This window comes from Strongylocentrotus purpuratus, unplaced genomic scaffold (assembly GCF_000002235.5).
Source record: "Strongylocentrotus purpuratus isolate Spur 01 unplaced genomic scaffold, Spur_5.0 spur5_contig_858, whole genome shotgun sequence".
Taxonomy (NCBI): Eukaryota; Metazoa; Echinodermata; class Echinoidea; order Camarodonta; family Strongylocentrotidae; genus Strongylocentrotus; species Strongylocentrotus purpuratus.
In genome coordinates this window covers 1,128,432-1,151,177 of record NW_022145566.1, presented here as the reverse complement: position 1 = coordinate 1,151,177, position 22,746 = coordinate 1,128,432, and the positions used below count along the sequence as shown (strand labels likewise).

At 39.0% G+C, this 22,746-nt stretch overlaps 1 protein-coding gene across 3 annotated transcripts; it reads left to right on the top strand.

The window, feature by feature from the left end:
* The first annotated feature begins 3,014 nt into the window (after positions 1-3,014).
* LOC115929117 (STE20-related kinase adapter protein alpha-like) lies at positions 3,015-14,191 on the top strand. Of its 3 annotated transcripts, none has more exons than XM_030997334.1 (10): positions 3,015-3,372; positions 5,636-5,699; positions 5,953-6,071; positions 6,649-6,757; positions 7,530-7,653; positions 8,190-8,364; positions 9,044-9,148; positions 9,883-10,103; positions 12,567-12,712; positions 13,656-14,191. In XM_030997334.1, the coding sequence occupies exons 2-10, from the start codon at positions 5,642-5,644 to the stop codon at positions 13,736-13,738; spliced, it is 1,140 nt and encodes a 379-aa protein (XP_030853194.1). In that variant the 5' UTR covers positions 3,015-3,372; positions 5,636-5,641; the 3' UTR covers positions 13,739-14,191. The 3 variants fall into 3 exon arrangements, with proteins under 3 accessions (XP_030853194.1, XP_030853199.1, XP_030853207.1); XM_030997339.1 differs by having other exon boundaries at positions 5,629-5,699; XM_030997347.1 differs by having other exon boundaries at positions 3,023-3,372; positions 12,567-12,700.
* The last annotated feature ends 8,555 nt before the right edge of the window (positions 14,192-22,746 follow it).

Sequence of the window (22,746 nt, the reverse complement as noted above, 5' to 3'; positions counted from 1 at the left end):
AATCAGGCTTCATCACTCTGTTCTCGATAACCAGCGCGTCGGAGATTCGTTCGTCCTACCAAAGAGATACCAGTTTGTGGTATCTCTTTGGTCCTACCAATACTAAACTTTGAATTCAAAATGAATGTTGACATTAAACTTTCATCATTTCTCTATCGTCCCCTCTCCCCTTTTACGTTTTCCCTCCATCTCTCTCTCTCTACTCTCTGACTCTTTGACTCTTCACGATCTCAATCCCTCGAACCTTTACAGATTTCTTCATGCATCAAGACGTGTGTCGTTAACACATTACAAGAATTCAATCACAGACTTTCAAATAAGCCCATGCATATACTCTCAACCAGGAAATTGACAGTCGCATATATACTCACGTTATGTGTCGGAAACCTTGGGACGTGAATATGAAAGATGCTCAGGAAATGAAGTCAAGAATATGATTGTCTAGCACTCTACAGCAAAAACCGTGCTCTCATAGTAATCAAGTATACGAGGTTAATATCCTTGTCTGAAACTGTTTGTATTATCTAGCTCTGCACCGTGAACAACTGATCAAACAGCTCCCAGGCCCATAGCAGAGCTAGAGCAAGAAGAAATGAATGTCAATTCTCCAAAGGCCTATAAATTCAAACACGTTACAAGAATTCAACCGCACACTCTCAACAATAAAATTGGCGTTTGCTGCTCACGTTATGTGTCGGAATCCTTTGGGGCGTGAATAAATGAATGATGCTCATGAAATTAAGTCAAAAATATTGTGGTGGTCTAGTAAACCGTGCTCTTATTTAGTAATCAAGTATATACGAGGTTAATTTCCTTGTCCGAAACTGTTTGTATAACGCAACGGCAATTAACTGCTTCATCATGGAGAGTTCAAAGTGTGTCAGTAATTATTATGCTTGATAATGTATTAGAAACATACCCCGTAACACATTAGCTCTGCATCGAGGTATCACCCGCTCAACGTCATCAACAGCTCCCAGGTCTATATCTGATCGAGAAGAGAGAGAGAGAGAGAGAGAGAGAGGCAGAATAAACGTAATAAGATAAAGAAATTACAGGTGCAAATACCATTATTGTATCAATGGACTTGAACATGCTTGATGTTGGCGTTGGTTACGGTTGGTATCGATTTCAACAAAAATGCTGTAACCCAACGTCGGGTTTGAATTCAATACGTTTGGAAATACCCTTGTAAATGGTCTTTTACATTGATGAATAGATGTACCGCATGCGAGCTGACGATGCTTCCATCTATCAAAGGGTGTGGTAAAATACCCCCCCCCCCCACATTGTTTGAAAGGGAAAAGGTGTATAAAAAATATCTCTTTGTCATGTCTCATGAAGCTTCCACACTCTTCTCAACATTTGAAAAATATAAAAAGTTCTGCAGTCCGTGCTATCGTTAGGGTGTATATTGAGCAAGGAGGCCGTGTGAAGAGCCAAAGTGACAGCTCCATGTCGCTCCATGTTTAATGGCTTCATAACATGGTGAATAATAAATAACATATTCTGAATGTCTCTCTATTTGGTATTTATGCAAATTGTACTAACTAAATAGTTACCACTAGCGTGTCCTGGGCAGCAAAAGAAACAATAATGTAAGAAAGAAAGAACCCGCCCCCCCCCCCCCCCACTCAGTGTTATTTAGGGTACGCATATGCGTGTTCCAACCGACCCCCCCCCCCTTTCCAGCAAAAGTCCGGTGTGTAAAGTCAATACGGCTCGACCTTTTTCTTTTGTATACGAGCCTTTTTCAGCACCCCCCCCCCCCCTTTTTTCAGCAAAAGTCCGGTGGGTAAAGTCAATACGGCTCGACCTTTTACTTTTGTTACGAAAAGGACATTTTGGCAACACGCATGGGGTCCGTCCGTTCTCGGAGTGGGGGGCCGGGAGAAAGAAAGAACGAGGCGTAGTATAGATAATTCGTGGCTCGGCATTCTTGATTGAAACAGAGCATCCAATCCTGTCAGAATATTGTAGAAAGAAAGAAAGAGAAATAAATACCTAAATGGAGCTATATGCCCAAGCTCGCGAGCCCTTGTTTCTTCTCGGTAATGCAGACCAGCTATTTGCCCGTATTACAATGTCCTCTAATTTCATTGATACGGTTGCATGCTTTTAATAGAACATTTTGGTATTTCCTCATGCATGTTAATTGTAAGCCCTTTCATATGACAAGTGAATGGCTGGCTATCATTGTTTGCATACTATTTTAAAAGTAGTTTACAGACTGCAAGATGCTTGGATAGGGCTGTACGCATGACACTAATTAAAAAGGGTGGCAAAAACTCGGGTAAAAATATCGTTTTAAAACTGGCAAGAGGGGAATCTCGGATACAGTCCAGAAGCCGGTGTTTTAGGACAAGAAGCAGTAAATGATTCGTAGCTCGGCAGTCTTGAAGGTATGTGAAATAGCATCCAATATATCAAAAGGTACAACGTAACTGAATAAACAAAAACAAAATTAATGGAGCACTTTCCCCCTCCGCCTACCCCCCCCCCGCCCCCCCCCCCCCCCCCCCACCCAAGCCTGTTGAGCACCAGCTGACTCCGAAAATATGCAGACGAATATAAGCCCCTATTCAAATGTCTTTCACAATATAAAATTTTCATTTAAAAAAAATATATATCCCGCCTGACTTGAGATGGCTACTTCCCATAAACTTCCCGGAAAGTAGCAAATTTTATAATGAACCGCCCAAAACCTGCTCCATCTCTCCCTGCATGCCCACGCCCCCTCAACTTCGTACTCCCCCGGTAGACATCAGCTAGGATCCACCCAAAACTTTGCATGGCCCAAGGACCCAATTTTCATTCTTTTTTAATTTCTCGGCTGACTTGAGATGGCTCTATCCCACAACCCCCTCCCCCACCCCTTAACCATCCCCTCCCCCTCCCCTTTCCGGTGGATAGCAATAAAAAAATGCCCAGATCTCGCCCCACCCCCTTTTCGCGCCCAAACCCCCATCAACTTCATCTCGCCTTAGGGAGCGCGGAGCTTCGGAGAGAAAGAGAGAGGGATCATGGGGGGACGGAGCGGGAGAAGAGGGCGGATTTGAGGGAGGCCTAGGCCAAAGACGAGAGAGAGGAAATAGTGAGAGTGTGAGAGAGTGTATGTGAGAAAAATAGGAGAGAGAGTCAGAGAGCTAATTCCTGGAAAATAACAACAAACCCCGCAACAAACAAATATCAAGTATCGATAATGCGTGTGAGTGTGCGATTGTGGTGATCGAATTGGGATCGACGCCTGCTTTGTTTACGTTTTTGCGAATCAGGAAGGCTGCGAATTCATCATTAGTTTTTCTCCTATATTACCATTTACTTTGAAAGAGTTGCATCAGAATTTTGTCATTGTACTACATCGATATTTTGGTAAGTAATATAATGTTCAATGTACATTCGATTCGTTCGTTTTACCTATTAATTTTGTCATTGGTATTTTCCAAAGTCTGACAAACATGACGCAGAAAATAGCAAGTGGGACAACTAATAAGACTAAGAGTGGAGCTGTTTGTCAGACCGGTTTGTTATTGTTAATCTTTGCTTTGAAAGGAGTTATCATTATCAAAAAGATACAAAGTAATGAGAGAATGCTTTGTTTAATTTCGATTTGACCAAATATTCATCATCATCATCATCATCATCATGATACGAGGAGAGGTAGATCTAGATCCTGTAATCCTCGGTCACTTCTTCAGGGTTGGTTATGTTCTAGAGGTTAACTCATTGCACATGCGCAGGTTTAGGACGGTTTTGATCATATCATTAACTTAATTCAAATCGCTCAGACCACCAGTGCTTATCCAGTCTCATCTTGAAGATATCAATGGAGTTTGAGTCAATTATTTCTTGAGGGAGACTATTCCAGTCGGACACCACTCTGTTGCTGAAAAAGCATTTCCTTATGTTTAGACGAGACCTTTCCTTGAAAATTTTTAGAGAGTGCCCTCGGGTTTGAGTAGACCCTATTCAGTGATAAGGTGAAGAAGTGACTTGGGTCCAGCTTTACTAAGCCCTTTAGTATTTTGAAAACTGTAATGGCATCGCCTCTCCGTCTCCTATAGTACAAGGAGTGTAGGTCTAAAATCTTTAGCCTGTCTGTGTATGGAAGTTCTCTCGTCTCTGGCATCATCTTTGTCGCTCTCCTCTGGACCCTTTCAACTTTGTAGCCATCTTCCTTCCAGCGTGAGTGCCATAGGATGTTACCATATTCCAAGTGTGGTCTTACTAATGTCTTGAATAGGAGGGGTAGAGTCTTAGTGTCCAGCCTGGTGAAGGTACGTCGTATTATTCCGAGGAGTTGGTATGCTTTGTTTACTGCCATAGATACATGTTCATGGAACTTAAGTTCGACATCTACTTGTACACCCAGGTCTTTTTCAAGAGTGGATATCTTGACTTCTTCTCCTTTCATGTGGTAATTGTCCTTTCTGTTGTTTCTACCCAGGTGAATAACTGCACACTTGCTTTGGTTATTGCTTTGGTTATTGTATGGCATGCCAGGCCATAGTGCATTAAATGGGCATTATCCCTGACGTTGACCCTATTCTGAAACAGGAAAACACTGCACTCGACTCATTCTCTCTCGGTCTTGTCTCAATCTCAGTCTCTGCCCATTCAAATGATAGGCATGCGAAACATGATTTTGATTCACTCATAGCAGCATTACCGTTCTTTTGTTTCAAGACATTCTCTATTGATTCTCAAAACTCGATCCATACCATGTTTTGCACATACATAACCCATAAAAATTAAAATTAGCATTTGCATGATTCAGAATGTACATGTAGGAACCCAAGTCTTTGGGTGCTTGTTCACAACTGTGACCATTTTGGACCTGTGACTCCAGCGTGGAGATACCTTTCTATAACACACCAAAAATCATCTAAATCTTCCACTATTGTTCAAATAATGGTCATGATTTAAAAGTTGTTATCTTTCTTACCTGTTTTGTGTCAATTTTTCTATACCGGTATCAACTATTGGGTATCTTTCCTAAAAACAATTATTAGTAGGTCTATGCACTTTCTAACAGGTTTCACGGCAAACTGCTGCACAATACAATTACATACCGACAGAAGGTCGGGGTGTGAGCGCGCATGCGCGAAGTTAGTGACCGTAATGAACATCATCAATTCATGATGTGAATTACTTGCATGAATTTAACGAGGATCTGAGCTTTGATGATGGTGGCTGGTAGTTGATTCCATTGCTTAATGGTACGAGGATAGAAACTGTTCTTGTGATCGGTCCTGGCAGAGTAGTTGATGTACTGGTTTGGTCTTTGACAACGTCCTTTGTCACATGCAAGTCTATAGTATAGACTATGCAGATAATACTCAGTGAATCTGTATCTTCCAATTATAAGCAATGACAGAACTAATGGATTTCAAGGTTATAACCTTCTACATTGGATGAATGGAAGAAATCGTTTGTAGAGTATAACTTTGCAGTGCTGTGCTAATTTAGCTGCAGTTTACGAGCAATAAAGACATACCGGTAAATAACAATTTGGTAAACTTGTCTCTATTTGTTGTTGGGTCCTGGAAACAAGATTCAAGATTTGGATTGAACAAAATGTAATGTCTTCATTTCCTTCTCTCCCTCTCTCAATGATTTTTTTTTTAGTAAACAGGACAAAATGGCTGATGTACAATATGAAGGGGATGCTAGGCACTACACACTTCTGACTCTAATTGGTAAGTAATACAAATAATGAAAGTAGAAAAAACTTGATAATAGGTAGCCTACATCTATATATATTTAATGTGAGAGCCTTTTTTTATTTTACACAATTTACAGCTTTCATGAATCAAATTGTGTGGGAAATTTAACAATTCAAAATATCTAATATAAATGTAACAATAAAGTGGGACTTCACTTATAATTCTTTCTGAAATATCTCCCTTCATTTAATCATTTCAGTAACAATATTTTTGTTTTATTTTGCAGGACGTAACTTTGAGGGTAATGCTGTTGTCCATATTGCTAGACATGTTTCTTCAGATAATCTGGTGGCAGTCAGAAGAATCAACCTAGACAAAGTTAAAGACAGTTTTGTTGAACTTCATGTAAGTTATAATAATGGTTATAATGATTGAATGCAAGTACTTAAACATTTAGACACAGGGATGCCAACATTCAGGCATTTGCTTGATTCAAACACCTCTGTTTAATTTTTGTTTAGGATTCATAATATACCAAAATATATGAGGCTACACCTACAAAATGGATACTACTTCATGAAACTGTTGTAGTGATCTTGCACTCCTGACAGTGTATAACACTAAGACATGTGTACCAGTTCACTTGTATTGTGGCTGACTTATTTAATTCAGACATGGAAGTATACAAACTCTAAAATCGTCACAGCCATGTTTAGATTATAATAGGTTAAAGTGAAACTAAGTCACACACAGATAATTTCATTTCATTGTGGCACAAAAGGGGCAATGCTATTAAACACTTGGCATAGTCTATATGCCTAGTTTAGATTCCTAATACCGGTAGATGCAGTCTCAGTAATCTATGATTGAGATCTTTATCTGCACATCTGCCTGCAGAATAATCTTTAATGCGCTGAATATTGATTTATGATGTTTGAAGTATGAAACAACGCTTTTTTTCTTTTCACATCCTTCCATGCAGCAAGAATGCAATTTCTCCAAGCTGATGCAACATGAACACATCCTACCACACTACACATCATTTGTGAATGCCAATGAACTATGGGTGGTCATGCCTCTTATGGAACATGGTAAGAAAGTCATCTATCTATTCACAAATATTCTCCTCCAACATACAAACTTATCACTTTGGTATAGGCTAAGAGCAAGAGCAAGAAATGACTTACCAAGCAAGCATTAGCTTGACATTAAAGGGAAAGTCCACCCTGATATTGGAGTGTTGGTTTTAAAAGAAGTAGGAAAATAAGAACCGGTTAGTGAAAGGTGGAGCAAAATTTGATTAAAAATAAGAAAGGTATGCAGTTGCTTTCAATCAAACTCAAATTGGCAACTCGTATCTCACGTAGACCCTTCAGCTAAAAATCTGAACTTTCCATTTTCTTGACAGAAAGTTTCAATCATACATGCACCCTAAATGTAATTATTGCAAATATGTTTTTATACGACCTCTGTATGAAATAAAATCTACTCTGTCATCAATAACTAAGAGAATGACAGTTTATTACATTTTATGTACAGAGGAAATTGGAGAGGACCTTGCAAGAAATGTCACATTGTTTCACTAACAAGAATGTGGTACACACAGTCCCCAAAACCCAGTCTATACCCCAAGTCTCAATGTATTGACAAGGTTGTGGAGCACATGGACCCCAATATTGTGCTCTGAACCCCCAGAGAAAAGCTAATGTGGAGCCCTTGTGGAGAAATAAAAACAGAGACAAGCAAATTTATACTAGACACCTTGCAGCATTTTCTTTTTGTATACATGAGTATACATGAGTCAATTTTGTATCAAATATTTCTTCCTGTCTCCTAATTCTTTACTTCATTTCTCATTGATAGGTTCTGCTAGGGATTTACTAGATAGGAACTGCCCCGATGGTTTGAAGGAGAGTGTGATAGCACAGATCATGAGAGATGTTGTTCTGGCTCTAGACTACCTTCATCGGATGGGCTTTATCCATAGGTGGGTAGAGCTCAGGGCCGGTATAAATGTATAATTTTCCACTGGTATCATCCATGTAATCAGTATGTATGAAGTAAATGTTCTTTTCTTTTCCTATACAAATTTCTTCTTGAATTTATTACGATGTAGATTGTCCTATAGCCATAAGCCGTAATGTTGTGAAAAAGATCCCCAGCATTTTTGAACAAGTGGGAATTTGAATACCTTCTATTGTGAAGAGTAGTTCAGAATCTGGTTGTAATTTTGACTCTGAAGAAATTTTGTGTAAAGTCACTGAATGAATTGTCGAGGTGCATATCAATTATTCTAATGGTCGTACTAATCACTGTAACTTTGAATATGTCAAACTTTTAAATTGTTAGTTCGCCATAAGTACAAGTTAGCCGACATCTCAATGAAATGCATTTGAATTTGAGTACATGCGTTCACTTGCACATCACAAAGCTTGTATATTTGACAGTTTCACAAACCCATGCCTTGCCTTGCAACACAAATGAATTCACTCTATCTACATTATCCTTTCATGTCAATACCAGGAGTGTTAAGGCCAGTCACATCCTGCTCACACAATCCGGTGGAGTTCATCTATCCGGTCTTAGAACAGCAGTCAGTATGGTGGAAGAGGGCAAACGGCTCAAAGCAGTATTTGATTTCCCTACCAGGAACGCAGTCAGGAACTTGCCATGGCTGGCAACAGAAGTTCTGGAACAGGTACAGTTGCTTAACTCAGTTATGTTATTAAACTCAGATTCTTGTATTGAGGAGATACAACCAGAGTGAAATTTGAGCGAAGTTTGCGGTTACACCATGTATTCTTTTGATGGGTCTGTTCAGGGTCCATCGTGCTCTATCCCAATGTTTCAATAGGTTGTACCTATCGTCTTCAGAGAGAGTTAAATTTAATTACATTTTGCCAGACAGTAGGATAAAGGAGTCATAGAAATTAAATTGGAATTATGTCTTTTGTTTCTCCAAACATGTTAAATACTATTATCATCAAAAAGTATTTGACTGTTTGCTCCGTCTTTGGCATCCTACTGTAGATGTATTTAAACCTCAAGTCAGTTGAGTGGTAACTACTGATGTACCACTGCTTTTTGCTGTGTATTTCACAAGTTAAAAAAAGCTTTAATTTAATTTGCTTTCTACCTAGTACCAACTACCTACCATTATTATAATTATGCAAAGAGAAAATATTTGAAAAGAATTTTAGTGATTACCTAAGTTGCCATTAAATCACCTTTGTTTGTGTATATTTCATTATCTTTTATTTCAAAGTGTTTGAATATTTATTCTTGTTTACATCATTCTCACATTCCTGCCTAACATGTTTACCTACTATGTGGCTTACATTTTGATTGATTGTCTGTCCCGTCCATCTTACACACAGAATCTTCTTGGTTATGATGCCAAGTCAGACATCTACAGTGTTGGTATCACTGCATGTGAGCTGTCCAACGGGTGTGTTCCTTTCTCAGACATGGTACCAATGAAGGTAAATTCTCTTTTACATCAGAGTTTCTTATTTTTTACACAAAAAGAATAATTAGCTCTTGTTTTGGTAATGGATTTGACATTTAATGGGGAGGTCCACCCTTGGTTTTAATAAAAGCAGAAAATTGAGAGATAAACAAATTAGTGAAAGTTTGAGCAATATCAGAAATAGGAAAGTTATGAATTTTTTAAGTTGTCATCAGTAAAACACAAATTCACAACACTGTGACGTATCTTGTGAGCTCCTTCTGCACTGTACAGAAAATTTCATAAACTTTCATAATCTTAGTTATTGATGACAGAATAGACATGTTTCCTACAGTGGTTGTATAAAACATATTTGATATAATTATATTTAGAGTAGTCTGATGTGATTTTTTTCCCTTTTCCGTGAAGTTAACTGCAAAATCATCACAGGCTCTTTTTTATGACCCTTCATTTAAAAAGCAGTACTTCGTCTTTCAATCAGGTATTCAGCTTTTTGTCAGGGTATCTGCTGAACATCCTGTTAATAGCCTGACTTTACTATTACAATTTGGGAAAATAGTGTCGAAACATCCATGTGTCGGATGAATACAAACATATATTCGATATATTTTAATGTAAATAGAGTGTGATATTGTACCCTGCAAAGCTTTTCAGACAAAGGTACTGTTGTATTTGAGTGGTTGCATATGGTCACCTGTATGCATCCACAAGTTTACTGAAATATGTTTTAATTTGTATTTACCATAGATGTTACTTGAGAAGATCAATGGTACGACCCCCAAGCTCCTGGACTGCTCTACTCTGTGTGATGTTGATGGGGTTCAGCCTCAGGATACAGGCTTGAGGGTGGACAGTGGCATCGGTGGAAGCACGGGGCTAGCCAACGTTCCAGATCCCTACCAGAGGAGGTTCTCAACTCATTTTCATGATTTCATGGAAGTCTGTCTCAGAAGAGATCCCGTGGATAGGTAAAGCAATAATATTCTTGACTTGTGTTTCTTAAAGGCATTGTTTAATAATGTTAACTCTGAGATGCATGGCCCTACGTATTATCAGAGTCCTCGATATGGTGTAATATTGAAGCCCTAAAAAAACTGCGCTTCAAAATGATCACGAAGTGCCTCAAATAAGTAAAAAATCTACTCATTTTCCCCAATAGACTAGTGTTATGAAAACCGTTTGGCAATCACAAACTTTGATTTCGATTTTCAATCATAAATAGCTTGATAATCAGACAGGTGATCGGCTTGTAAAAGTCATGTGATACCTGACTGTCCTAAAGGTTTATACTTATCATTGCAGCATAAGCTAAATCAAGGATTTTTTTAAGGATCTAAGACAAAGTTACCAGATCCCTTTAATGTGGAACAATTTGTCATAGAAATACATGCATAGACCAAGAAATGTCAAGGTATGTTTCATAAAAAGGATATAAGGTGCTTGTAGAATTGGTCTTGTCTCTGAAGATATGGAGAGATGAGATTTGAAAGAGGGGGTCTTTTCGCCTAACATGCAAGAGCCTTGTATTTATTATTGATTGAAAACAGATATATGTCTTTCAAAATAGCATTGCTTTATTATCAATTTTATTACACACTGACAAGATACTTTTTAATAGGCTGTAGTAATGTACATAATGTTGTGTTGGGGATCGGTATGTCTGTGTAGTTATTGCAATATCGAAAGGTACATACATAAAGAGATGGTGAGACTTGTATTTTAAGAGTAATATAGGAGAGTATATAATTTATTAACTCTAAACAGCGAGTCACAATGGTTAACTCTAACAACGAGTCACATAGTCCAGATTCAATATATTTTCACAAGTTGTAGAGCAGCCAAGATGTTAGGTAATAGCTTGGTGATGGTCTGAACTCCTCATTATATTCCCAAGTTCATCCTCACGGTCATCTAGCTAACACATGTAATCTGTTCTGGGAAAGGGTCTTATCAAACAAAGGGGGCTTTATTTATTGGGAGGGAGACAGGAAGTCTTTTGTTTTGGAGGTTTGGGGGTTCTTATCAGATGTATACAATTTGGGGCTTATTTGGCTGGGATTAAGTTATTAAACAAGTGTTCTGGAAAAGGGAGTCTGCTATATCACAGGGTGGGTCTTATCTGAATTGGGGCATACTGAGTGATATCATATATTATATACCTCACTTAAGAAATCCAGCCATCTGATTGGTCGAATTGCATTCATAAACTTCAACTGTTCCTGTAAAATTCTCGGTAACCATGCATAAAACATTTCAATATTTTTTAATAACCATGGTTATTAAAAAAGTTGGTCAGCGTCCATGGTTACCCCATAGGTTTACATGTTAAAAAATGGTTTGAGCGATGGAGGATGCCGTATGTGTGCGAAGGATTGGTCGGTAATTTCAATACAATTGAATCTCGATCGATCTTACCGACAATTTTATCTTGCATTGTTGACATGAAGACGAAAATAAACTTCCAAAAACAAAAAAACAACATCTGCCGATAGATCTTGATCTAAGTTCGTGCCAATATGCATTGCAAAAGTAAAAGAAGAGTCCGTATATGGAGCTTTTGCGAAGCATTCATCACACGCGAAGCCGGTTTCAATCCATTTTAATGTATATATTGGTGAAAACTGCCAAGCATGTTAACGGCGGGCCATAGCCGAGTGGTCTAAGCGTTGGTTTTCGGTACACCTTTTGTTGTACGCAAGAGTTCGAATCCCGTCTTCGACAAAAATGATAAATATTTTTAATTTTTCATTTTTTAGTCTATTTTTTTCGGCATATAAAAGTATTAATGACTGCTAGTATTAAAAACAACATCTGCCGATAGATCTTGATCTAAGTTCGTGCCAATATGCATTGCAAAAGTAAAAGAAGAGTCCGTATATGGAGCTTTTGCGAAGCATTCATCACACGCGAAGCCGGTTTCAATCCATTTTAATGTATATATTGGAGAAAACTGCCAAGCATATTAACGGCGGGCCATAGCCGAGTGGTCTAAGCGTTGGTTTTCGGTACACCTCTTGTTGTACGCAAGAGTTCGAATCCCGTCTTCGACAAAAATGATAAATATTTTTAATTTTTCATTTTTTAGTCTATTTTTTTTTTCGGCATATAAAAGTATTAATGACTGCTTTAATATTCGAGAAATAGTTGTTTTCATACGCTCTCGGGAAGGTTAGAATTGGGCTATTCCCCTCGGCAAGCCTCGGGGAATAGCACAATTCTAACCTTCCCTTGAGCGTAATAAAACAACTATTTCTCTCAAAGCAGTCATTAATACTATACTATTACTGAGGTGGGTGTAGACTACATAACAATAATACAGTAAATCAATTAATCTTTCACTTTCCTACAATTTGCCTTCTTTTTGGCGGAAAAGTGCAAACGACATGAGAATGTACTTTCATTTAACTGAAAAATTATTTTTTAAATTCTAGACCCAGTGCCTCTCAACTCCTGCAACATCCCTTCTTCAAGCAAGTGCGGAAATCATCCAGTGATGTCCTTGGTCCAATGCTTCAAGCCGTCCACCCTCTCTCTCAGCTGACAGAGGGCAAAGTAGATGACCAAAGTGAGTACATAGGTGTGCATGAATGAACTTCTATCTCGTATTTAATCTTGTGTTAGCTACCATGATCACCAGGTAGGCCCATATTCAATTAAATACTTAAGTACAAAATTTAAGCTTTTTACCTAGTATTTGGCTTAGATAAAATACTTAGCCAATTTTGGTATTCAATTCAAACTTTTGGCTAAGTATTTTTCCCTAAATTTAAGACAGCTCCCACCAGACTTGAGCCAATTATTTGGAGGCCTTGATTGGCAGGCATATGGTTTTCTTACGCAGTATCATAACCTGCGCACAATTATATTAGCGCACATTTTTGCGCCGCATTAATTGCACATTACTTTTGTTTGACTGTGTGATGTCACAATGGTTACCAGTAAGCATTTTACTTAGATTTTTTCTCAGGTAAGTAAAGGTCTAAAATGCGATTTGATTTGAATATGAGATAAGTAAACTTCTTAGCTTAGCCATTCTACTTAGTAAATTTCTTACTTAGTCTAAGTATTGAATTGAATACCGGCCCAGGTTTTGAATTCTCGTAGATGTCATGAATCTGTATTTTAGGATTAGTGATGCTTATCCCAAGATTGATCAGTGATGATGGTGGTGGTAGTGGTCTGTTGATGAGGATGATGATAAAAGATGGAAATGATGATGATGATGATATTGCTGATATTGATGATGATAATGATGTTGAAAAGAATGATGAATATGATCATTATGACCAATATGATGATGACAATTATGATGATTCAAATGATGATGATGATGATGGTGATGATGATGATGGTGGTGATGATGATGATTCAAATGATGATGGTGATAAAAATGACGATGATGATGATATTGATGATAATATTGCAAATTACTTTTAAGTACTCAAAAAAATATTGTGAGTAATGCTTGACCTATTATCTAATCAGCTTTTATCTCCTCATCTTTAAAATTCCATCAATAGACAACTCTGAGGTGGGGAACATAGCAGAAGCAGTGGAGAAGTTTGAGTCTTTGGACATGGTGGATCCGTGGGAATTTGACTGAAGAGTTCAACCATTCCATCCATATCTCTTCAGAGTTTGATGTTGTCCGACGTCGCCAATCATCTACACTGTCCCAGATAGATGATGTAACATGACTAACTCTCCATGTATGTTCTAGGAGAGCTGTGTACAAATGTAGATGATGAACATTTAGTGCAAATGATGTGATGCAAGCACCTTTGTCGCAGCGTTGGTTGTCAAAGTTTTGATGCGGTTCTCGTGTTGATTAAGAAGTAATGCAAGGACTTTGACGTTCATGTAGACATGATGTTCATCCAAGACATGATTACAGATGTCATTCATTGTGCAGTAGCTACCTTATGTGTAGAACAACAAAAATGAATTGTGCAATAGTTATAGACTACGTAGAGGGGCAATAAGAACTGCGATGTCCTACACGGTGTGGATGCTAAACATAGACTCATATCTTCATAGGGCTGTGTCAATGTAATCTTTACAAAAAAGGTTGTGGAATGCCCAGTAGTGTGCCAAAGAAAATTGTTCTTGTTCAGTTCGTTTGACAAGTTTACAACTCCATAAATACATTCACTTAAAGCTAAACTTGAGTTCTGGTAATGTGATTGCATTGTGAAAGAAAAGGTGTGGAATGGATCAGAAAAGTTGATCATATAGCATGTAAGTAATGGTGTGTAATGCAAGGTTCTGGAGTCTTCAAAATCATCATAAATTTGGCAGAGTCTTGGTAAAGTAACAATCACTTACACAGAAAGATGTGTATGGGACAACACACATGGTGTTGGGGCTAGTACTACCCTGATTTCCTTATCTGTCTATGCTCATTACTCAGCCAGTATACATTTTCTTCCAAAATTGTTTGGCACATGACATTTATTTGTAACATTGAACATTCAGTGTAAGTTTCGTTAGATTCTGTGAGAATTAATTTTCTTTTTTTACCAGAACTCAAGGTTATCTTTAATATACTAATTAGAGTATTTGTGTAATTGCACAGGTAAACTACTAAAACACCTATGTATTGCATAATGCTAAACAAAGTGCCATTCAGCAATTTAAATCTGGGAGATGAGTGGCTTCTTTCATTTATGTTTTATGGTAAAGCCTTGGCTTGTGAGTTCAAATAGTTCACCTTTCTGTTTAACACATTGATAAATGTACATTGTGACAGAAATTATTGTTAACTGCACAGAGAGAGTCAACAATAGAATCTGGAGTTCATGTAGCTGTGGGAAAAAAAGTGTGTACATTAATGTGTTTGTGTATCAGATTGCAAATTGAAAGCTATGAAGGAAAAACGAGTTGTTGAATTGATATTTTGAAATTCTCACTGTTCTTTCTACAGTTACTTAATGTTTGAAGACTGCAATATTATAGCTGCGTAAGACAGATGATCATTCAGGCATCTTGTAGAGCCGTTGTGATAAAAATCCCCTATCTTATGATACTATGATAATAACCTAAGTTTTGAAACATATTTTTTATTATGAGGTATCATTATGCTAATACTTATGTAACGGATCAACTAATATAGTGAAATAGTAATATATTTATTCAGCTTTGGAGAATGTTCCATTATCTGATGAGTTCTCCTGACAGACCTGTTAATTAGGAAAGCACTTTCTCCTGTATGTAAATATGTTATAACATCTATTTTAACATTATTACATTATCCTAGGAGTAGGTGAATTGTATGTTAACTTTTCTTAGAAAAGAAATCATGAAGATTTATAAGAGAAAATGGGGGAAATAATTTTAATTTCAGTATGAAATCTAAAACCATATATATGTTCATAGCTAGGAGTCATTTCAAAGGAATTCTTTACCATTTGCACTAACAATGCAATATAATAGTGCTAATCTTTTTGGAGCTGAATTTTGTTGAAAACCTGACTCAAATGGCCCTTAAACAAAATGTCGAGCAGCTGTGGAGAACCCCCCCCCCCCCCCCCCCCCCCCCCAATACTCCCCATGCCCAGTCCACCAGTGTTATGATGGATTATACTTTATGTTAGGTACATGTATATACATGTACTAAAAGCTTGCGAGTACAAATGTATTTTGTCTCATGTGATGAAACAATGTTTGATATTTTTGCTGAGTTTATTAAAAGACATTGCTATACTATATTGGCATTTTTCTCTGTAATTGTTTGTAGTTGTGTAGTAAGGGATGTCCGGAGATAAGCATTTCATTCAATCATAAAACTAGACTGCCGAAGGGATTTGATATTGAGAGCTTTGATTGCTTTGGTAGTATCTTTTGCTTCAGAGAGTGAGACAGATCATCTTAAATGAATAATAACATTTATTCAAATACATGTATGCATATGTCTTGTAATCAAGGAGATGCTGGGACAATGCCACATTTGATAGTAATACTGCAAATGTTAGATTACAAATCAAGCCTCTTTCTCTCTCTCCTCACCATTTTACCTGTTGTTTCCATCTCCACTTCCCAACTCCTTCATCCCACCTTCTCTCTCTCTCTCTCTCTCCCTCTCTCTCTCTCTCTCTTTTTCTCTTTCTGACTCTCCCTCTTAATTTTCTTTGGCTCGTCTGTCTACCGCTCAGCCTCTTTCTCTCATTTTCTTCCCCTTCCTCGATCCCCTGCCTCTCTTTCTGTCTCAATATATATCTCCCCCTCTTGCCATCTCTCTCTCTCTCTCTCTCTCATTCTCTCTCTGTCTCTCTATCTCTCGCTTTCTCTCTTTCACTCTCTATAATTGAATTGCCCTAAAACACCTTGCGGAAGAAACAGATTTCTGACGATAGCTAGTGCAAGTATGAAACTTCATTCTCTCATGCTTCTTACTCTTTCTCTCATTTTCTTCCCCTCATTTTCTTCCCCTTCCTTGATTCACGTGCCCCTCATTCTGTCTCATCATCATCTCTCTCTCTCTCTCTCTCTCTCTCTCTCTTTCTTTCTCTCTCTCTCTCTCCCCTCTGATCCCCCTCTCTCTCTCTCTCTCTCTCTCTCTCTCTCTCTCTCTTTACGAATGAAACAGATTTCTGACGATAGGTAATACAAGTATGAAACTTCATTCTTTCACGCTTCTTAACCGGTCAAAATGTTGTGAAGTAGCCGAGGCTTATTTGCTTCATTCATTTAAAGATTAACTCCAGTAGGCCTACTGGTAAAAAAAATAAAAATAATTCTCACAGAATCAAACGAAACTTACACTGAATGTTCAAGATTACAAATAAATGACATGTGCCAAACAATTTTGGAAGAAAATGTATACTGGCTGAGTAATGAGCATAGAAAGACAAGGAAATCAAGGTAGTACTAGCCCCGACACCATGTGTGCTGTCCCTTATATAGCTTTCTATGTGAGTGCTTGTTACTTTACCAAGACTCGGTCAAATTTATTATGATTTTGATGACTCCAGAACCTTGCAGTGCACACCAATACTTACATGCTACATGATCAACTGTTTCTGATCCTTTCCACACCTTTTCTTTCACAATGCAATCGCATTACCAGTACTAAAGTTTATCTTTAAATGCATACATTTCGTCATTTTCGTGTAATGTCTAATTTATAGACAAATTGCAGTGGCGGATCCAGGGGGGGGGGGCGAAACGGCCGCGGCCCCCCCTATTGGCGGCGCAAAAAAAAAGGAAGAAAAAAGAGGAAGAAAAGAAGAGAAAAAAAAAGGAGAAGAAAAAAAGGAGAAGAGAAAAGAAAGGAGAAGGGAAAAGAAAAAGGAAGAAAAGAGAAAAGAGAAAAGAAAAGATAAAGAAGAAAGCCCAACTCCCCCCCCCCCCCCACCCTCCCCCTCCCTCCCACTCCGGGGTCGGAGGGACCGAATATGTGTTCCCAAAATTTCCGATAAAGAGTTACTTTTCACGCAACAAAGTCCGGCCCGTAATACACAAAAATCCGGCCCGTACTGACTTACACCGGAGATAGAGGGGTGCTTTCAAAGAGAGGGAACATACATGTGCGTACCCTATAGTAAGTGGGTGGGGGGGGGGGGGTTCGGTGAGAAAGGGGGAAAGACAAGGAAATTGCGCTAAGTGACAGTAACGACGAATCGGGAGATTTGGGGTCATTCCAGAAGGTTTGGCAAACGTTATTGAATAGAGGGGGCCAGGCCGGCCGCATAAAATCTCGAGCCGCGGATTCAAAGTTAAACGTAAAAAACAGCCCCCTGCGCTACAAAGGTCATCACTTTTTAGTGAGAAATTTGAAAAGGGCACAATATTTTGGATGTCTTTTAAATAGAAGCTATATACTCAACAGTCAAATTTTAAATTAACGGTTTGGCCGCTTCATTACTCTTATTTTGCCCTTCATTTGGATTCAGCTCATACCAACTCGCTCGTGTTTGTATTTGGACTCATGTTGGTAGTAATCTTGGACAGGGGCGGCAATCCTGGGCCCGATAGGGTGACACGTCCCCCAGGAAATTTAGAAATATAGCTAGAAAGAAATATAGCGGAATTTTCTATAATGCATAATTTCAACATTGCAAAATCTTGCTTGGTTGCTACGCCCCGGCCCTCGCCCGATAACACAAAACTATGATATGACGCTCCTGGCAGTGATTTATCCATGGTTAGTGTAATAGATCTTTTCTCCCTTTCATTTCTACTAACCTAATTGTGTGCTATCACAATCATGATTGTTTCATTTTCCTTTTAAAGCAGGCGCGTAGCCAGGGGCGGTAGGGGCAGGAAGAGGACATAGGACGAAAAAGGAGCAGACAAAGAAAAAAAAAATTCTGACAAGTCGAGTACGGTACAACAAATCGTCTTCTTTCTCTAATAATTTAATGTAATGTCAAAGCTTCCGCGCTTCGCTCGGGAGGGGGGGCAACTGAAATCAGACAAGGAATGGTAAAACGAATCGTCTTCTTTGTCTAATAATTTAATGAAACGTCAGAAGTTTACGCGCTACGCGCAGGCGGGGAAAAACTGAATTCAGCCAAGGATTTAGAGTCGAGAATGGAACAACGAATCATCTTCTTTCTCTAATAATTCAATGAAACGTCAAAGCTTCCGCGCTTCGCGCGGGAGGGGGAAAACTGATTTCAAACAAGGATTAAGAGACGAGAATGGTACAACGATTAGTCTTCTTCCTCTAATAATGTAATGAACCGTCAAAGCTTACGCGCTACGCGCGGGCGGGGAAAAACTGAATACAGACAAGGATTAAGAGTCGAGAATGGTACAAAGAATCGTCTCCTTTCCCCTTATAATTTAATGAAACGACAAAGCTTCCGCGCTTCGCGCGGGAGGGGGGGGGGGAACTCAATTCAGACAAGGATTAAGAGTTACGAATCGTCTTCTTTCTCTAATAATTTAATGAAACGTCAAAGCTTCTGCGCTTCGCGCGGGAGGGGGGGGGGGCACTCAATTCAGACAAGGATAAAGAGTCGAGGACGGTACAAAGAATCGTCTTCTTTCTCTAATAATTTAATGAAACGTCAAAGCTTCCGCGATTCGCGCGGAAGGGGGGGGGGAACTCAATTCAGAGAAGGATTAAGAGTCGAAAATGGAACAACGAATCATCTTTCTCTAATAATTTCATTAAACTATGAAAGGCCAAAGTTTCCGTGCTTCGCGCGGGAGGCGGGGGGGGGCTGAATTCAGTCAAGTAATAAGAGTCGAGAATGGTACAACAAATCTTCCTTTTTCTCTAATAATTAATGAAACGTCAAAGCTTCCGCGGTTCGCGCGGGAGGGGAAAAACTGAATTCAAACAAGAATTAAGAGACGAGAATGGTACAACGATTCGTCTTCTTCCTCTAATAATTTAATAAACCGTCAAAGCTTACGCGCTACGCGCGGGCGGGGGAAAACTGAATTTAGACAAGGATAAAGAGTCGAGAATAGTACAAAGAATCGTCTCCTTTCCCTTATAATATAATGAAATGCCAAAGCTCCCGCGCTTCGCGCGGGAGGGGGGGGGGGGAATTAATTCAGAGAAGGATTAAGGGTCGAAAATGGAACAACGAATCATCGTTCTCTAATAACTTCATTAAACTATGAAAAGCCTAATTTTCCGTGCTTCGCGCGGGAAGGGGGGGGGGCTGAATTCAGTCAAGTAATAAGAGTCGAGAATGGTACAACAAATCTTCTTCTTTCTCTAATAATTAATGAAAGGCCAAAGCATTGAAAAGCCAAAGCTTCCGCGCTTTGCGCGGGCGGGAGGAAACTGAATTCAGACAAGGATTAAGAGTCGAGAATGGTACAACAAATCGTCTTCATTCTCTAGTAACAATTAATGAAGAGTCAAAGCTTCCGCGCTTCGCGCGTAATAGAGGGGGGGGGGGGGGACAGCGAGCTGCCCGAATATGAGTTTTTGATATCTTTTCTCGTTTATTTTGGTGATAAATAACACTTTTACAAATTATTGTTGCTCGCTCGCTTCGCTCACTATTTCGAATTGTGAAACCAGAAAATTACTTTCCGGGCAAGAGGCTATAGCCCCCCCCCCCCCCCCCCCCCCCCCCCCCCCCCCCCGATGAAAATGTCAAAAATTCTACCGATATCGTGCTTCTAATATGACCTTGTCAGTATTGGTATGTTGAGTTGAAAAAATGGTATGCGCAATTTTCAAATTTCCGGCCCCCCCTATTGGAAAATCCTGGATCCGCGCCTGAATTGGAACTCTAACAGGCAAATATTTGTGAACGAAATAAAATTAGCTAAAAATCAGAGTCGCTTTTGTCGGCTATAGGGAAGTTTGTTTCTAATACCACAACACTCATCACTTGGAGGGCAGGATCAAGAATGTATAATCGTATCTGAACTTTGGAGTCGGTAGACAGTTTATTCTATAAACATTTTTAAAAAATCAGAAGGATGGTTTTTCCGAGGCACAGGTTGTATGAGAAAACATAGCGGGTGATTGGAGGGTGACGCCTTTGCCTGGTTTACCAAGGAGTAACCAACTCCCCAGGCAACAAGTGTCGAGTTTGAACACTGCATTGTGTGTGTGCCTTTGGTCCGTAAGCATACCATCACACTAATCCTTAGGGGGTCATTCCCACTCAAGATGTTGGCTGGCAGCTGCTGAGCGATAGACCTTATAAATAGACCTTTTATCGCCGAATTTATTATTCTCCATAAACGAAAACATCTAAAGCTGTAAAAGGATTACTTTCAATCTTATTTGTTAAAGCCTTCATTCTTTGATTCACTGAAAATGAAATATAATCGTCATTTACATAAATAACATGGGTATAGTTTTTTTGGCAGTGAAAGTTTTTGGTAACGTGAGTCTAGAAAGTAAGACTACTCCGTGCAGATAAGTTACTATCGTGACTCGGATGCGGAGCGGTAGATTTATCTGGTCTTTCGCGGTGTGAGGGCAGGGCATGAGCAGAGATGAGAATTAAACTTCTGCACTACACGCCTAAGGAATACTCCAGCAAGTTCCCGTAACTGGTAAGTGTATTCCAAACCATCAATTATTTCTTATTTCATTGTGCTACATCTTTTTGAAGATTGCGTAGAATGGAGAGTGAGTGTATTTCAAACTTATGGGTGTGATGAGGCAGGTACTAGTAGAAGTTGAACATCCATTTATGTTTTCGCGCGAAAGGTAAATTACCAAGGGCGGGAACTACGCTCCGTTAGGTAGTTGGAAGCTGGAGTTTGATGTCAACATAAGACAAGGAGCCCTGTGTGCGTTGGGTATACAACACCTCCCAGACCATGCAAGATGCTGGATCGACTTACATTATCATGCGTTACCAAAACTTAAAACTCAAGTTTGATCATATCGAGAATCAAAATGTGGACGAAAAAAAAACTCCCAAACGTCTTCATGTAATTGCCGTGAAAGTATGATTTAATATCTGACTGCCAGAGCATCATATTGATAGATGTAGTGCAGCGTTGAATGATAATTGTCTGAGAAGTAACTATAAATACATCTAAAGTTACGAGGAAAGTGTTGACACTCCGATCTTGTCGTAATTTGGAGATTGAACCTGAACTTGTGGCAAGTCTGATTATGCAGACGACCATATATAAAATTGTCTATGGAGTTGACTATGAATTATGTTTTCATGAACAGTTTATGAGTGTACACTTTCAAGGTCGTGGTAGAGGCTAGCCCGCCTGGGAATCAGAAGAATGCTTGAACTGCGATTGTGAACGCGGGCACTCCCTTGTGAAGGAGCACTTGCTTGCCTTGCACCTCCAGGGTTATCATGGACTTACTCCATGGTATATGAAGTGATGGCAATCATGAAAGTCAAAACCATTTTAAGCACAAATTTATTTCGTTCATATTTTTCATCGTGATTGATATGCCACTGTCATGCCCTCTGTTATGAATATAAACTTGTGTAAGTTCATCATCTCTGTGAAATATTAGGCTAGATTAATACAGATGTGCTAGGAATCTTTGAATGATTATTTCAAAAGAGCATTCGCTTGTAATTTTCACCTGTAGATGTAATTGAAATAAATAAAGTGTGTTAACTAATTGGAGCAGAAGATTTTCATATCAAGTGCATCGAGAACCGTGGCAGACTGGCAGAATTAGTGAAGAGTAAATCGCGTACAGCATAGATCACAGGAGGAATAATATTTTCAGAACCAAGAAGAAGAAAAAAAAGAAAAAAAACATATCGGGTCTTTGCACGCAGGTGTTCGTCACTACCTTGACAGCCATGGCTAAACAATGGACCTAGGTCCATGGCTAAGCTAGCCCTTTAACATTTTAATATCTTTTAACTTATTTTGGTACATGTTAAAAGAGAAAGCAAATTGGCGGGAATTATTGGGTCGCCTGTAATTCAAGGTTCGTGGCATTTCTCCTAACTGCATGTTCCCCATGTCACACCACGTCTTACTCCACATGACTCATTGAAAACAAACAATGCGAGCTTTCATGTGGGCCTGAAATGTCTAGGGTTGGTGTGCGATATTGGTGTACATACTCAACCCTTTAAAAGTGGCATTACATCTTTCCTTTTGAATGATTAAAGGGCAGATGGAGTTATGCATCGAGTATAGGAAGGGGGCATGTGCTTCTCCAAAGGATGGAAATGTAAACAAACTCAATTA